The sequence below is a fragment of the Ornithorhynchus anatinus genome, chromosome 18 (genome assembly GCF_004115215.2).
Source record: "Ornithorhynchus anatinus isolate Pmale09 chromosome 18, mOrnAna1.pri.v4, whole genome shotgun sequence".
In the NCBI taxonomy this organism is placed as follows: Eukaryota; Metazoa; Chordata; class Mammalia; order Monotremata; family Ornithorhynchidae; genus Ornithorhynchus; species Ornithorhynchus anatinus.
Genome location: NC_041745.1, coordinates 8,198,832 through 8,215,279, shown reverse-complemented (window position 1 = coordinate 8,215,279; position 16,448 = coordinate 8,198,832). Strand labels below are relative to the sequence as shown.

The 16,448-nt window shown below is 43.1% G+C and overlaps 1 protein-coding gene across 1 annotated transcript in view; it reads right to left on the bottom strand.

Moving 5' to 3' along the window:
• The window catches only part of TRAPPC10 (trafficking protein particle complex subunit 10), a 61,783-nt gene that overhangs the window by 40,793 nt on the left and 4,542 nt on the right, over nt 1-16,448 (bottom strand). Inside the window, 2 exon segments of the mRNA XM_001512153.3 lie at nt 1,073-1,208; nt 3,881-3,962. Of these exon segments, the coding sequence (XP_001512203.2) occupies nt 1,073-1,208; nt 3,881-3,962 (218 nt within the window).

Here is a 16,448-nt window from a genome sequence, read left to right as displayed (position 1 = left end):
TGGGCGTTAGAAGGACCTAGGTCCTAATCTTGGCTGACGTTCGGCAAGTGGAACCTTTGAGCCAAGAACAGCCATTGGGTTCTACTTCCAACTCGGGGGATGAAAGAGAAGAGAGGTATAAGGTGAGGATTTATTCCCTGGTCCAACAGCTGGTCCCCTTAAGCCATCCCGGTTAGGATGTCTTACTTCCAAGGGTCTTGCATGGAATTGTTCCCCAATCCCCATTCTCAGAAAATGGGTAGCTCCAGGCAAAGTGCCCATCCCCACAAAAGATAAGAGGCCCCCGGCAACTAACCTATCTAGAGCCCCCTATTCTGGCACTGCCCACAGGAGTCATCGAGAATTGGGCCACCATATAATAATACTTATGGTATTTGTTAAGCGCTTACTATTCCGAGCACTGTTCTAAGCGCTAGGGTAGATACCAGCTAAACAGGTTGTCCCATGTGGGGCTCACAATCTTAATCCCCATTTTACAGATGAGGTAACTGAGGCACAGAGAAGTTAAGTGACTTGCCCAAGGGCACACAGCAGACAAGTGGCAGAGCCAGGATCAGAACCCACATCCTCCGACTTCCAAGGCTGTGCTCTTGCCACTAGGACAAGCCTCCTGAGTGAAAGGAACTTAGCAGGACCTTCCATGTGCACCTCAAAAATAATAATTATTATTATATTATGTAATAATATTTGTTAAGCTCTTACTATGTGTCAAGCACTGAACAAAGGACTGGGGCAGATACAAGATCATCTGGTCCCGCATGGGGCTCTCAGTCTACATCGGAGACTGCTACTCTCTTCCTTAAAAACTCAGCTGCACTGGAAAAAAAGAAGTCCAAGTGTCAAATAATTGACAGTTCTTTTCAAAACTGCACCTTCTAAGAGCTACTGTTGAAATGCAAAAATAAATGAAACGGTGGAGGAAAAGCACATCTGGGGGGAAAAAATCCAAACAACCTAGTAAAGTGGTAAACCTGAAAGAGAGCGCCATTACCACAAAATAAAGTTTAACTCTCTAACACATTCGTGCCCTAGTGCGAGGACACCTGTTTTTCCTTCTTAGCCTAATACTTACACAGCATTCTGTCCAATAAATATGAAGAAAGGGGAAGGTGAGAAGAGCTTTGTTCCCTTCTTTGGGGAGCAGCTCATCTTTGAACTGAACAAAATTAGACTCTAGGTGAATCATCTTTGGAGCACGGCCATAGGACCTATGCAAAAGAAAATAAATGAGGTCAAATTATGATTGAGGAGAAAGCAGGATTGAACAAAAGGCAATAATGTCAAGAAGGTGCAATGTAATCCATTTTTTATGTTCTCAAAACACGAACATTTTCATTCTGTATATTAGGGTACTGAAAGCAAAGGCTAGGATTTCACCTTGGAAAACTTCAGTTTTGTGGTTTCAGGGAAAATCCCCCATTCTACTTACGCTACCTAGTCTACTAAGGTAAAACAGTACATCTGAGATAAATACACTTAATACTTGTCCAACAAGCATTTATAAAATTTTCACGGCGCTGAATCACATAAACCTACTAATGCAGCCCTATTTTTCATTTTAACAGCTTAATTCTCAGGCATAACTCATGAGAACAAAGATTTAAGGATTATTAACTTCCCTTTGACCTATAACCAACCTCAGGATAAAAAGGCTGGGAGGAGGATTTCCATGATTCATGACTCGCCACACTACCCATCTTGGGAGAAAACACGCTCTCAGGTACAGGGACAGCAGGAGAAACTGATTAGGTCAGAGGCTTTTCCCCACTGCCAGTCCACAACTAACCCACCTTAAACAGGATTTGAATTCTGATATTCTCAAATCTCCAATAAAACATATGGTATTATAAACGAGTGTGTAAAATAAGACTACTGATGAAATGTGAGATTTCTACTTTACTATATTTAAAAAAAATCCAATATTGCAAAGTAATATGAAGTTTAACACTTCTCATCGGGTTGGGTTGTTTTTAATAGCCATTTGGGTCCTTTTAAATCCTTTTAATAAAAAGATTTTTGAGCTGGAATTCATTTGTGAAAACTCGGCAGGTTCAATGTGAGCTATTAAATACATAATTTATAAATGCATAATTAAATGCATAATTTAGCTACTGAATACATAAAGGCACTATAAACCTACTACCGAAATATTGGGTCACACTCAAATCCAGGACTGAGAGGCTATATGAGTAAAATTCTCTCTCCAAAATGAGAGGTTAACTCTTCTATTTCATCAAGGCACCATAGAGTTCCCAGGAAAAAAGTACCTTAAATTCCATGGAGTAGGGGAGATATTCACCTAAAACCCCTGAATAATCAAGTTTGTGAGTCAAAAATCATAAATTCAACATAAATCTAATTAGCCCACTTCAAATTTGGTTGTTTCCTATGGCCTACTCATAAGATGAAGAGCATAAAATCATAATTTTATGAATTCAAAGAATTTTCCCCAGTTGGTGGACTAATTACTTGGGAGCTCATTTTTCCACATTCTTCATCAACTCCAACACTGTCATTCTTAAGAGAACAACAGAAAGGCCTTTGTTTTTGCCTATATATAGCCCCTGATAACTCCTCCTGTCCAGGGAGAGACAACATACATCATTTAAATGTAATAATAATAAGAATAATGTTGGCATTTGTTAAGCGCTTACTATGTGCCGAGCACTGTTCTAAGTGCTGGGGTAGATACAGGGTAATCAGGTTGTCCCACGTGAGGCTCACAGTTAATCCCCATTTTACAGATGAGGTAACTGAGGCCCAGAGAAGTTAAGTGACTTGCCCATAGTCACACAGCTGACAAGTGGCAGAGCCAGGATTCGAACTCATGACCTCTGACTCCCAAGCCCGTGCTCTTTCCACTGAGCCACGCTGCTCCTGAGTAACCACAGTAGACCACCATACTAAGCAGGTGGGAGAGTGCAATAAAAAAGAAATGATCTCTACCTCTGAGGATCTAATGCAGGAGACACGCAGAAACAATTATTTGGAGGTAGAACAAACATGATTAAGTCCAGGGGTAGGCAAAGTTGAACAGCTTGAATTAACGAGTGAATAATGCATTAGTAGTATATGTAAACCCGCATAAGCATAAAGATACGTCTGTGCTAAGGGTGCTTGTTGGACTGACACAACCAGGGGCGGTGGAAATTAACTGGGAAAAGCCTCCTGGCAGAGGCTGGGTTTCAGGAAGGCTGCGAGAACGGGGAGAGCTTTGGTCTAGCTGATTTGGAGCGGAAAGGAGTGCCAAGCAGGGGGAAGACATGCGCAAGAAGTTGGAAGAGTGAGATTGGACATGTTAATATGGTGGTCTTGGAAGAGTGCAAAATGGGGAGAATCAGGTGAGCAGTTAGCTAAGGAGAAGCGGATGGAGAGTCTTGAAGCTAAAGGGCCAGGAGTTCATGCTTGCCACAGAAGAAAAGGGGTAGGCATTACCAGTTTCTGAAAAATGGAGCCCCCGTGCCAATAAGATTTTGAGATACACTGAGGGAACTCACCATCTAAAAATGAGCTGTCTACCTCAAAAAAAAATCTCATCAGCAAGCAGACCAAACTTATTCCTGTCGAGGTAATTCAACCCTTGTTCTCAGACTGCACTTTTAGAAAGCTGCCAGTTATACATCCTTCATAAAATTATCAACTTCTGTAAGTATCATTAAAGTGAACAAAAAGCTGAAATTGACGAAGGGAATTATAGTTTTTTTTACAGGAAACTATAGCTGTGGAGAAGCCTTGGGAATAGGAACCACAGTCCAAGATTGGGAAAGAAGGGGGCATGAGAAACGGAGATCCACACTCCCTCCCACACAGATAAAATCCAAGTCAGGATTCGATTGTTTCACTAGGAGGATATTTTTTAAAATCACAAAAGATGTGGTACCTTCTCCATTCCATGGGTTCTCTTGGAAGCTGCTGGGATAGTGTTGGATAAACAGAAGTAAACAAATTCTGATCTCCGGCACCTACAAAAGGAGCAAAGAGAAATTCAGTTGTGGTGGAACTCTTCCCTTTAGAAGTCTTTCCATACCTTTATGAATAATGGGCCAAGAGATTTCATACTATTTTAACCTTAGTTAAGCTGAAGTACGTGTGCATTACAGGCAATGTGGTCTAGTGGAAGCTGTATGGGACTGGGAGTCAGGAGATCTGGATTCTAGTCCCCAAAACTGTTTCTCATGTAAGTGTACCATGACTCACTGAGCTGCCTTCCATTTTATTAGCCTCCAATTTTCTAAAGTAATTTTTGCTTTGAAGAGTGAAGGCAAAACACACATGCCGACTGCTTCAGAGCACTTCTGTGGTACGCAGATCTCCTCTCCTACAGCAACTGTCCCCTTAAGCATTGTGCCCTAACTTTCTGGGAAGAAATTCACCCTGCTACCAAAACACCCAAGGTCACTAAAAGCCTTAAAGGTCATTCTGGGGATGCCAAATAGGCATAAAAGGAGCAAGAACCATGTTTGAAGAGAAGGCAAGCACCAAGAAAAGGCTCTATTTCCTCAGATCTGTTGCTTGAAAGCCAAAATTGAGGGCTATTGGGAAGCAGGGCATACACACCTTGGGCAGAAATACCATTTTGGGAATTAATTTAAGGTTTCAAATTCCCAAGAGCAGTTCCAACCCTAATGCTGGTTTCATTTCTTGGGTTGCAGAAAGTAAGCTAAAGTATTTAGCACCCAACTCATCTTCATTACATTCTCATAAGGGAGGGAATTATTGTGAAGCAATAAAGATCCTGGCGTGAAATTAAAATCTCATTGCAGAAGGCTTTAAGTCTTAAGTATGCATGTCAAAGTAGTTGCTATCAATAGAACTGAACATTAGGAATGGATACTCTTCTCTTGCAGTGAGACAAAAAAATTTTAGATCCCCATTTGAGCTAAAAACAAACCCAAGGAACATTTGTTTTCTCTAAACATGGCCTGAAAAAAAAGCAAATTGTCAGATGGACTGACCACAGGATACTGCACGACCCTAAAACAGCCAATAAAACAGCCAATAAGTATCAGTGAGAGACATGTTCGGGTAATAGCACACTATCCCAAAAATGAAGCTGGAAAGAGCTAACGTGATTCCGTGTACGCGAGGGCACTGATCTTGTCAGCCAGAACGTGACAAGTAACTGAAATCACAGACCCCAGCCAGTTGTTTCTAAAAATAGCTCGATACCGAGCAGTTCACAGCCGGTTTGGGTGCCAACCAGGACCTGGAGTCCCCTTTTATCATTCCCTCTAATTACCCCTCTGAGGGGCAACAAAGGCTTCCAACAGCCCATAAGCAATAGAGTTACTAATGTGACTGACTCAGAGCAAAAATCTCTCAGGATCTAGATAGAAGGGCTTGCAGTTCGTTGCAGCAAGTATTATTGCAGCAAGTATTTACTAAAGCAGTCATCATAAATAATTCACAAGAATTATTTGAAATGGAGCTAATTCAGTTTCTCGGGTCTCAGAACTGGCTTCTTCGACCACTTTAGTGAACAATATAAGGAACCTAAACAGAATGGTTTGGAACTACAGAGTGAGATGCAGCGTGGCCTAGTGGAAAGAGCCTGGGAGTCACAGGACCTGGGTTCCAATTCTGACTCCACCACATACCTGCTGCAGGACCACGGGCAAGTGACTTAACTTCCCTGTGCCTCAGTTCCCTCATCTATAAAATGGGGATTCTCCTTCCTACTTAGACAGTGAGCCCCCATTTGGGACCATAATTATCTTGTATCCATCCCAGGGTTTAGTATAGTACTTGATACCTTAGGCACTTAAATGCCACAATTATTATTATTAGCCACAAACTACTTGGTAAGACCCTAACACCTCGAAGTGTATGGTTAAAAACCCTCACTAAGAATGCCAGAACTGCTTCCACTGCAAATGACTCCTGCAGAAAATGCCCATAAATGTCTTTTTGTGATTCCACAGACCAGGAATCTGTGGATCTTAGTTTACGATGAGTTTGCTGAGCAGAATAAAGGCAGTAAACAAGAATTCCTCTTTGCTTAAGAGCCGGGAAGGCTACTCTCAAAAGGAATAAATGTAAAATTGCAATGAAACTCATCTACTCTGGTTTAATTTGCAAGATTCAGTAGATGTGTAATAAAAACCATTTTAAATACTACTACTTTTCTAATACAAATTAGAACATTTGGAAAATCCAGAAAGCTAAATATTTTCACACGGGATAAAATGCTTACAAGCTCACTGCTACAGTTTCACTTGTTTCCGACTCCATGAGCACTATGCAAACGTCAACAAGCCCATCTTACACTGGAGAAGAAAACCACAGGTAATATTCGATAGTAGCAATCACCCACATCACTCCATCTGTCCTATAGCCTCTCTTGGAAGCCACAGGCAAGCTTGATTGCCTGTCCCTTTAAAGAAGAAAAAAAAAATCTCATAAGTCACTGTCTGTCTATTATCTGCTCACACCCTAAATCTCTCTTTTTACATCTAATCCAGAAATTGTGATACGTGCATGCACTGCAATGAAAAATGCTCTGAATTCTCGTCTCCTCCAGGCCCAGCTGCAACACTTAACAATTCACTTCCTCCCCTAACCGGGGTTCACTTTTCTATTGTCCGCCCCCTTCTCCTAAAATGTGAGGGCTGTAGTCTCGCTGCACCCCGTGTGGAGGAAAATAACTAGGCCTTCCAGTGTCTGATGTGCAGAAGAAAATAGCTAGGCCTTTCAGTGTCTGATCCCATCAACTCTGCAGTGGGCCGTAACCCAACAGACGTCTGTGGTCTGTCAGATGGGCGTTCGAAACTCCCCAACAACCTTCACACCCAAACGTGCCCTGAAGACAAGCGTTCTGGTGGAGCTGGGCTTCTCTGTGCCTCGGTTTCCCCATCTGTAAAATGTGGATTACATACTTGTTCTCCCTCCTACTTGGACTGTGAGCCCCAAGTGGGACAAGGACCAAGACCTCCCTTTTCATCTTGTAATCTTACCCAGCACTTAAGGACAGCATCACTTAGGACAGCACTTGGTACACAGTAAGTGCTAGGAAGTCAGAGGACCTGGGTTCTAATCCCAGCTCTGCTAATATTCTTCTGTGTGACCCTGGGCAATTCACTTAACTTCTCCATGCTTCAGTTACCTCTACTATAAAACGGGTATTTAATGCTGTAGTCCTATGTGGGACAGGGACCAATGTGAGAGTGGTAGTCTGATGAATATCGAGGGGGAAGTGAGTTCCAGACCAGAGAGAGGATGTGGGCAAGGAGTCGGACTCAAGAGAGGAATGGGTCTACCAACTCTGTTGAACTGTACTCTCCCAAGCGCTCAGTACAGTGCTCTGCACATAGTAAGTGCTCAATAAAAACCATCTATGATGACTATTACGCTACCAAAAAAATCCTCCACTTTTAAAAAATGGGGAAGATTTGTACTGTTTTATGTAGTCATGTAATTAGTGATCAAAATTTCTGACAAAGGAATATCAAATTACCATCTTCATCAGGATTTAATGAATCTCTACTGGGTGCAGAGCACTGTACTAAGAACTTGGGATCATACTGCAAAGGAAGACAAAATCCCTGTCCTTTGAGCTAATGGGAAAAAGTGGCAGACACACATAAGTTACATACACTGGGAACGAAATGAAAAATATAGCCTCGACAGTACAGAAAATTGAAGGAATTAACAAATAAGTGGAATAAATTAACTGCTCTATGCATAAGTGTACTGCAGGAATATTAAGCTTCTTGAGGGCAGGGATCACGATTATTAATTCGAGTTTACTCTCCCAAGTGCTTAGTATTCATTCAATAGTATTTATTGAGCGCTTACGATGTGCAGAGCACTGTACTAAGCACTTGGAATGTACAAGTCGGCAACAGATAGAGACAGTTCCTGCCCTTTGACGGGCTTACAGTCTAATCGGGGGAGACAGGCAGACAAGAACAATGGCAATAAATAGAGTCAAGGGGAAAAACATTTCATAAAAACAGTGGCAAATAAATAGAATCAGGGTAATGTACATCTCATTAAACAAAATAAATAGGGTGATGAAGATATATACAGTTGAGCGGACGAGTACAGTGCTGAGGGGGTGACGGGGGGGGTGGGTAGAGGGAAAGAGGGGAGAAGAGGGTTTAGCTGTGGAGAGGTGAAGGGGGGATAGAGGGAGCAGAGGGAAAAGGGGGGGAGCTCAGTCTGGGAAGGCCTCTTGGAGGAGGTGAGCTTTAAGTAGGGATTTGAAGAGGGGAAGAGAATTAGATTGTCGGAGGTGAGGAGGGAGGGCATTCCAGGACTGCGGGAGGATGTGGCCCAGGGGTCAATGGCGGGATAGGCGAGACCGAGGGACGGTGAGGAGGTGGGCGGCAGAGGAGCAGAAAGTGCAGGGCAATAGAAAGAGAGAAGGGAGAGAGTAGGATGGGGCAAGGTGATGGAGAGCCTTGAAGCCTAGAGTGAGGAGTTTTTGTTTGGAGCAGAGGTTGATAGGCAACCACTGGAGGGGTTTAAGAACGGGAGTGACATGCCCAGATCGTTTCTGTAGGAAGATGAGCCGGGCAGCGGAGTGAAGAATAGACTGGAGCGGGGCGAGAGAGGAGGAAGGGAGATCAGAGAGAAGGGTGACACAGTAGTCTAGCCGGGATATAACGAGAGCCAGTACCCACTGTAGGCGCTTAAAAAAAATTTCTGATTGACTGGACTCCTTTTGTGGTTACTCACTGCCTCTCTTGACTCCGACTCCTTGCCCACATCCTCTCTCTGGTCTGGAACTCACTTCCCCTCAATATTCATCAGACTACCACTCTCCCAGCTTCAAAGTCCTCCTAATATCATATCCCCTCTGAGAGCCCTTCCCTTCTATGTTACTTATGCACTCAGGTCTGTGTCTTTTAATATTCACCCATCCCCAAGGCCAACGGAACTTCTGGACATATCCATCTGTAATTAACTGTATTGTCTGTCTCTCCAAGACTGCAAGCTCCTTGTGGGAGGACTGAGTCTACCTCCCTCTACCATATTGTATTCTCCCAAGGGCTTAGTACAGGGCTCTGCACGCAATACACCTGACTGATTGATCCTTGAGACAATAAGAGAGTCCAAGTTTAACAAAGTACACCCTTCCCCTGAGATTCTTCTGTCCGAGCAACAAAAACTAAGCACGAGTTCCAGCGTCTCTGGCCTTTTGTGAATATGATGAATCTCATTTAACAGGTTTTGCTCCATTTTAATTTACTATGAGCAAAGGCTGGGGAAAGAAACAAGGTGTTTCATACAGTGATTCATTAGGATTGCGCTAACAGCAGGCCACCAAAGAGAAAATGGTATCTACCAATTCTAGTTTCTGTTGGGAAAAAGAACGAGTCACATACAAAAGCCTAGTCAAACCCAGGACATGAGAGGAGCTGGACAGTCTGATGTCTTGTTTAGGACCCAAAGTTTACTGCCATGAATCTAATAAATATTCCTCCTGGGAAGACACTGTGAAACTAGCTGGCAGATATACATCCCTCCATCGCGAAGTGAAAAAACATTCTAATATGGAGCTCTTGAGCATCCCAATTAATGAGACCTTCCCTTCAGTGGCTGAAAGTCGGAGTTGAAACTGCAGAAGAGATGAACATTAACAATCTCTACTATAAGGATTAGTAAGTAACAATCATTCTGGATGCCAGGGAAAGCTCTGGAACCACTGATGGAAATATTACTTGGCTCTAGCTCCCAGACAAAATGCAGGAATATTGTAAAAGGGGACGGCAAAAAACCCTAATGACACACATGGGTCTGGTTCTTAAGTCCTTACACCGCTGGTGATTTCCTTGAGGATTTTACTGCATCTAATTTTACAAGCGAACTGTGCCCACGGAAGGCCTCTCTTCCTTTCTCGGCTTCTGCTGCGAAGTGCCATGGGCTCAAAAGCGGCAAAGGAGTTCAGAGCGACCTGGGAGAGGAACATTAACGTCAGTAGCAAGGGAAAGGGGTCCGGCAGAGCACTCGAGCACTTTTTTGGTCTCCTTATGATGCCATTATCTCACTTCTCATAACCTCCCCAACATAACTTATGCCTCCTGTTTCCAGGTCAACCGAGGGTCACGGGATTCCTCGAGTGACATCAGGGGCCTGTGATTTCCGGGAGGGACAACGATCGAGCATCTGATCCAGTCACCTCCCTCCAAGGAGGTCAGCATCGAAATGATTCAGGTCAGAGCAACTGTACTAAGTATTTGGAAATATACCACGGGTGTAAATACTACTGATAAACAGTAAGGAGGGGAAAAATATAATGGAAAGACAAATAGGTGAAGAATAATGATGGTATTTGTTAAGCGCTTATTTTGCCAAAGTACTATTCTAAATTCTGGGAGAAGAAACAATCATATTTATTGAGCACATACTGTGTGCAGGGCACTGTACTATGCACTTGGGAGAGTACAATATGACAGTTAGGAGACTCATTTCCTGCCTGCAATTTACAAGATTATCAGAACCCAAACACTATCCTTCATGGGGCTCATGATCTATCAGAGAGCTTTAAATAGTAGAATTTGTAAGTCATTATTTCCAAACCATTGCTTTCTTGTTTTTAAGATTTCCAGATTTGGAGGTAGCATGGCCTAGGGAAAAGAATACAAGGGATTGGTAGTCAGAAGAAACTGGTTCTAACTCCAGCTCTGCCACTGGTCTTCTGTTTGGCCTTGAGCAAGTCACTTAATCTCTTCGGCCTCAGTTTTCTCATCTGATAAATGAGGTTACGATATCTGCCTTTCCTGCCTGGTCAACTTTGAGCTGTGGGATAGAAAATGTGCCCGATCCGAGCTGCCTGTATCTACACCAGTGTTGAAGCTACCTATAACCACCTGATGCCACACCCCTCATTTCCATTACATGTAGTAACATTCACTCCTCACACTGTACTTCATTTTTTAAAAAGAAATGAAATTTAAATAAAATACGGACTAGTACTTTTCATAGGAATTAAAAGGCAAAAGAAAATTGATAGTTTCAGATTTGTTTAATCCCCATTGTTGGGGCAGGCATTTAATAATGAAATTTTAGGTCTGAATTCAAAGACCTATGGGCTACAAAAAAACTACTGAGGCACAGTTTTCAGCTGATGGGACTGGAAGTGGCTCCTCCGCCAAATCAACACCTGCAGGCGAATGGATTTAGAAATTCACATCTAGACCCCTGGACATACTCCTGCCCAGTGCCCCATTAGAATGGCCTTCAATTCAAGAGAGCCTTGGAGTTTCTACTCAAAAATAAATAAAAAGGACAGGAAGAAATGCCTCCCAACACACTCGAGTCTCTGTCACAACTAATTTTGGATGGTTCTGCCATCAAGATCCTTTCACTGTGAGAATAAGCGTTTGCCCCTGACCTTCTTCTGACTCCAACCCTGCTGCCTCTCATAAAAGGGCCATACACCAACAATGGCAGTGCTGAGAGAAACCAAGAGAAAAAGCGGAAGACCTGCAGAAAATGAGGGCTAAAGAGGCCAAACCGGAAACAATCACTAGCAATGTTTCTCCCCTACAGGGTTGCTAATATCTGGCCGTGTCAGACAGGGAATAACTACCTGCCCCGGGGAGTCAGGAAAATGGTCCAAGATGCAAGTTTGGTTCTTTGCTTCCTTTGAAGGCCTGGAAAAATGTTATGTGGAAGAGTGGGAGTCACACCCAGCACAATGCTCTCTACACTAGGGCACCCTCCTCTCCTCCTTCAGAAGACAGTACTTTGGTGAATAAAGATGGGATGCCGCTTTTAGTCTGGTGAATTAACAGGGCACGTGGTTCAAAATTCAAGTCCTCTACCAGGATCACATCTGCTCCTAGGTTGGCTAAAGATTATCTTCATCTGACAATGTGGGGGTTGGAAACATTTTCAAGTGTGTTTGCCCACAGCGAGCATGTGGAGAGAAAACTGTAACCTTGGAGAGTCTAAGGCGAAGCTCAGGGAGACATACATGCCCATTCCGATTCCAGATACGAGCTCACAACCAGGATTCAAGGGTATAATGAGGCTTCCACTCATCTTAAACATAGATGTACGTCATTTTGCTAAAACTCCAGCATGAGGTTTATTAACTACTCTGATATATCACACACAGTTAATAGTACAGAATGGCCACTTAGAAAGGGTGAAGCAAGAAATGCTGGCATTTTATTGCAGCATTTCACATTTAGTTACTTCCTGTAATACAGTGCTAAACCATTGACACTGATGAAGCCTCTAAAGGCCACTGTTATAACCTGAAGCTGATGTACTAATCGCTTCATTCTAGATCATCAATCATCATGTCAAGATGCATTGTGACTGTTGGTAGGAAAAAAAGCTAGCCACAGCAAACAATACTTTCTGCGTACCCCGAAATATTAAGCATTCCATGCAATAAAAAAAAAACACAACAAAGGTCAAATTTACTAAGTGTTCTAGCCTACACTAGACCAGGCATAAGATAGAAATATAAAGTTACAATTTTGGAGTCTTCCCTCTGATTGAAACCAGGGATTGAAAGGAACAGTACTGTTCACCCTGTAAATGCTGTTTTAAAACAATTTCAAGCAGAACTGGAAAAGTGAGATGCAAAGCAACGTAGCTTACCCAGTACTCACCTGCTCTTAACAATACCTAGGCTCAGGTCCTGACTGTGTGCTCCGCTGCAAACACGCAAGAGCTGAGAAGACCAACAACTCTCCTTACACGCTCTTCTATTACTTCCCTAAGTGGCAGGCCAAGTAAGGTAATTGGGCAGCAGAGGCAAATTTCAACAACTTGTTCCCAGGCTTTGTTACCATTCCGTCCCCCTTCTCTGACTTCCTCCGTGGAAGGAGAAGGGATGGAGGGGAAAAGAGTAGCCTCCGGCTTTGCGGCCTGCTTGCCACACTTAGGGAAGGCAGACCCTCAGGCTGAGTGGTCACACACAGGCAGCAATATCTACACTCCCGAACACTCCTCACCACCTCGGAACCACAGCTACCAAAGGGCCTCCGCCACATGATGGGAAGAGGGAATAAGAAAGGGAAAGAAAGAAAAAAATGGGGAGAGAGGAAAGAGGAAGTGAGAATGGCTTAACCAGACCAGAGGACAAGAGTAGGGGAAAGGAGGAGGCCAGGTACATCTGGCTAGAGGGAGGGCACAGAGAGAAATCTGAAGTGACTTCAAAGCTTAGTGTGAGAGGAGTTTTGAGTTAATCCATGAAGGGAATTTATTGATCAGTTACTGTGTGTAGAGCACAGTACTAGGCACTTGGGAAAGTACAATATCGTTGGCAGACACGATCCCTGTCCTCAAGGAGTTTACAATCTAGTGGTCCAACGGACAAACCTCTAAATTTCTGAGTGGTGTGGGAGGGAGGATGTTACCACTAGATAGATCAGTGTTTGAGGAAGGATATACAATGGGGCCCAAAATCTTTGGTCAACAATGACAGATAAAGTGGGTTGGGCATGTAGCTTGAAATGGCATTCTTCCCTTCATGTTTGTACAAAATAATGTGCAGCTTGTGGAAGCATCTGTTACACAATAGAAAATGGGAGGCCTAGAGGAGCAGCCCGGTCTACTGGATAGAGCACGGACTGGGAATCAGAAGGACCTGGGCTCCATCACTCCATCACTCCATCACTCCATCAGCTCCATCACTTGTCTGTTCTGTGACCTTGGGCAAGTCGTTTCACTTCTCTATGCCTCAGTTAACTCATCTTGAAAATGGGAATTAAGACTGTGAGCCCCTGTGAGACATGGATTGTGTCCAACCAGTGCTTAGAACAGTGCCTGGGCACACAGTAAGGACTTAAATACCATAAAAGAAAAGTCCTAATGAGAGACAGGGTCACAGAGAGCTGAGCAGAGTCCACCAAAATATTCAATTCCAAACTTTCAGCACTAATTTTAACCCAGGATTTGCCAATCAAATATAAAATGACATAAAACCTGAATTACCTGGTGAATTCCAGCCAAAATAAAGAGAATTGGTTTAATGGAGGTGCTGGACTTTATGATTTAGCACGGGCTTTCTCCCTCCAGGCTGGGCACTGTTTTCATAGTTTCTTCCAAATCAGTTTTTAAAGCGGTTTCCTGCCACACCTCAACTACCAGGAGAAAAGCATTCACCCAAGATCGGCAGGCGGTGTCCTCAACTTTGAACTTTATTGCTCTTGGGAGCAGGGACACCACCCAATTCAGTTTTATAACTAAATGTACACTGCCACTTCGGTTTTATAACTAAATGTACACTGCCACTATATAAAAGGACTCATGTTTGGACATGGCAGAGATGCAGCCCTAAAGCTTTTTTTTTTTAATGGTATCTGTTAAGCACTTACTATGTGCCAGGCACTATACATACTAAAGAGGTTAAGAAAGACCTATAGTGAGTTTTCTTTTACCTTTTTGCTGAGTAAAACAAGGCTCAGAAGAGGCATCCTTTTACCTCCCCCTTTCAAAGATTCCTGCAAGACAGTAATTACAATTTACAGGACCTAAAAATTTTGGGTGGTTTTGTTACTTGTTACTGATGATATTATTTCTAATCCTAGTTATCCCCTCTTATAGTTCGCTAAATTTGGGAAGTCGTCCACTTCTCACAGTCCAAGTTATGACGAATGGAAGTTATGAACAATGGCTCTTCCAATATTTGAATTTTCTCCTGGCTTCAGGTTTATTGACACTAGGTGGGACCTGGCTCCAGGCTCCTAAGGGAAGTATTATATAAGCAGCCTGTCCCAACCCTCCTCACTGCTTTCCTGTTCTCTGTCCGTTCTCTGTTCCCGTGCTTGCCATCCTAGCCCTTCACCCCAGCACCCCTATCCTGCGAGCCCAAACCCTACCACCCCTCCCCCTGCTATGATTCTGGGGAATTTTAGTAAAAATAGGGTATCCTACCATGGTTTTAGGAACTCTTTCCCACCTCCATTTGAGTGAGAGCTGAACTCTATCAAATGTACCAATCTTCTTGGAGATCTCCGAAATTAGCATAGAAGATAAGCAGTTTATCTCCTTCAAGAGATCAAATCTATTCATGGTGCATTAACTTTAAATCATACAGTAATTATTGTCAGAAGACTCATCTTCCTCACCATACATTAGCATCCACATATACAAGGCTAGGAGATATACAGCAAACATACCTCAACCTGGTTCTTTAGGATTTTACATCCTATACACTGGTCTCTGAAAATTCCCTTCAGATTTTTTTCCCATCTCTGTTCACTGTTTTTGCCCCGGCCCAAAGAATAAATGAACTTTGGACTGGAACTATGCTGATGCCTTTATGGCATCTCAGAAGCAGCAAGGCGTAGTGGATGGAGCACAGGCGTGGGATTCATGGGTTCTAATCCCAGCTCCACCACGTGTCTTCTGTGTGACCTTGGGCAAATCACTTCACTTCTCTGTGCCTCAGTTACCTCATCTGGAAAATGGGCATTGAGACTGTGAGCCCCACATGGGACAGGGACTGTATCCAACCCTATTTGCTTATATCCACCCCAGTGCAGTACACCCCAGTACAGTGCCTGGTATTTAGTAAGCATTTAAATATCACAATCATTTTTATTATCTGCAGCTCTTTTTGTTTATAGTTTGCAAACACTGGGATGATAGAGTTGATAGTTTGACCATTAGTGGTATCACAGTTTTTGAACTAGGAAAAAACGGAAGAACCACCTCTTTGTAAACACAGTGTTGTGCTGGGAATGGGGAGAAAGAGTTCATTGCAAAGCTCTTGTTTGTAATAACTATAAAGTTTACATTAGATTCTTCCCTTTCACACTGGCATTATACAGAGTCGAACAACAGTAACACGACTGAGTACCTAGAAACTTCAAATCTTTTAGTGTCCATTTTTAGGATACAGATTCTGTACTGCCAAATTGTATTTACACTGTGAGGAACAGATCCATTAGTACATTCTTAAATCTCTTTTCCTGAATAGTGGTGCCTCAAGTGCAATTTTTAAATTTCATTTCTCTATCAGACGCCTAAGTTATGGCACAGTTTCAGATGAAAAAGCGCTTTCTTCTTTATTATCCCAGTAAGGTTTTTAATTAGCAGGTATTCCCAGACTAGGGTCTGCAAGGGCCAGGGAAAGGGGACCAGAGGGACTCTCTGGAAAGGAGACGAGACCCAAGGAGATACCCAGAACCCCCCGATTTCTCTCCCAGCAATTCACTCACTTCCGCCACTGCACTCCTCCACCGAAGCAGCTACTCCCATCCATTCATTCAATCGTATTTACTGAGCGCTTATTATGTGTAGAGCACTATACTAGGCGCTTGGAATGTACAATTCGGCAACAGAGACAATCCCTGCCCAATGACGGGCTCATAGTCTAAACACCCAGACAGTCAACGGGTCATTTACCTAGTTCAATTTGAAAAGAAGCTTTAAAATATAGGCTTAATTTTCCTAAAGACTACAAGCTCGTTCTGGGCAGGGAAAATATCTTCTAACTCCAAGCATTTAGTTCAGTGCTGGACATGTAGTAATCGCTC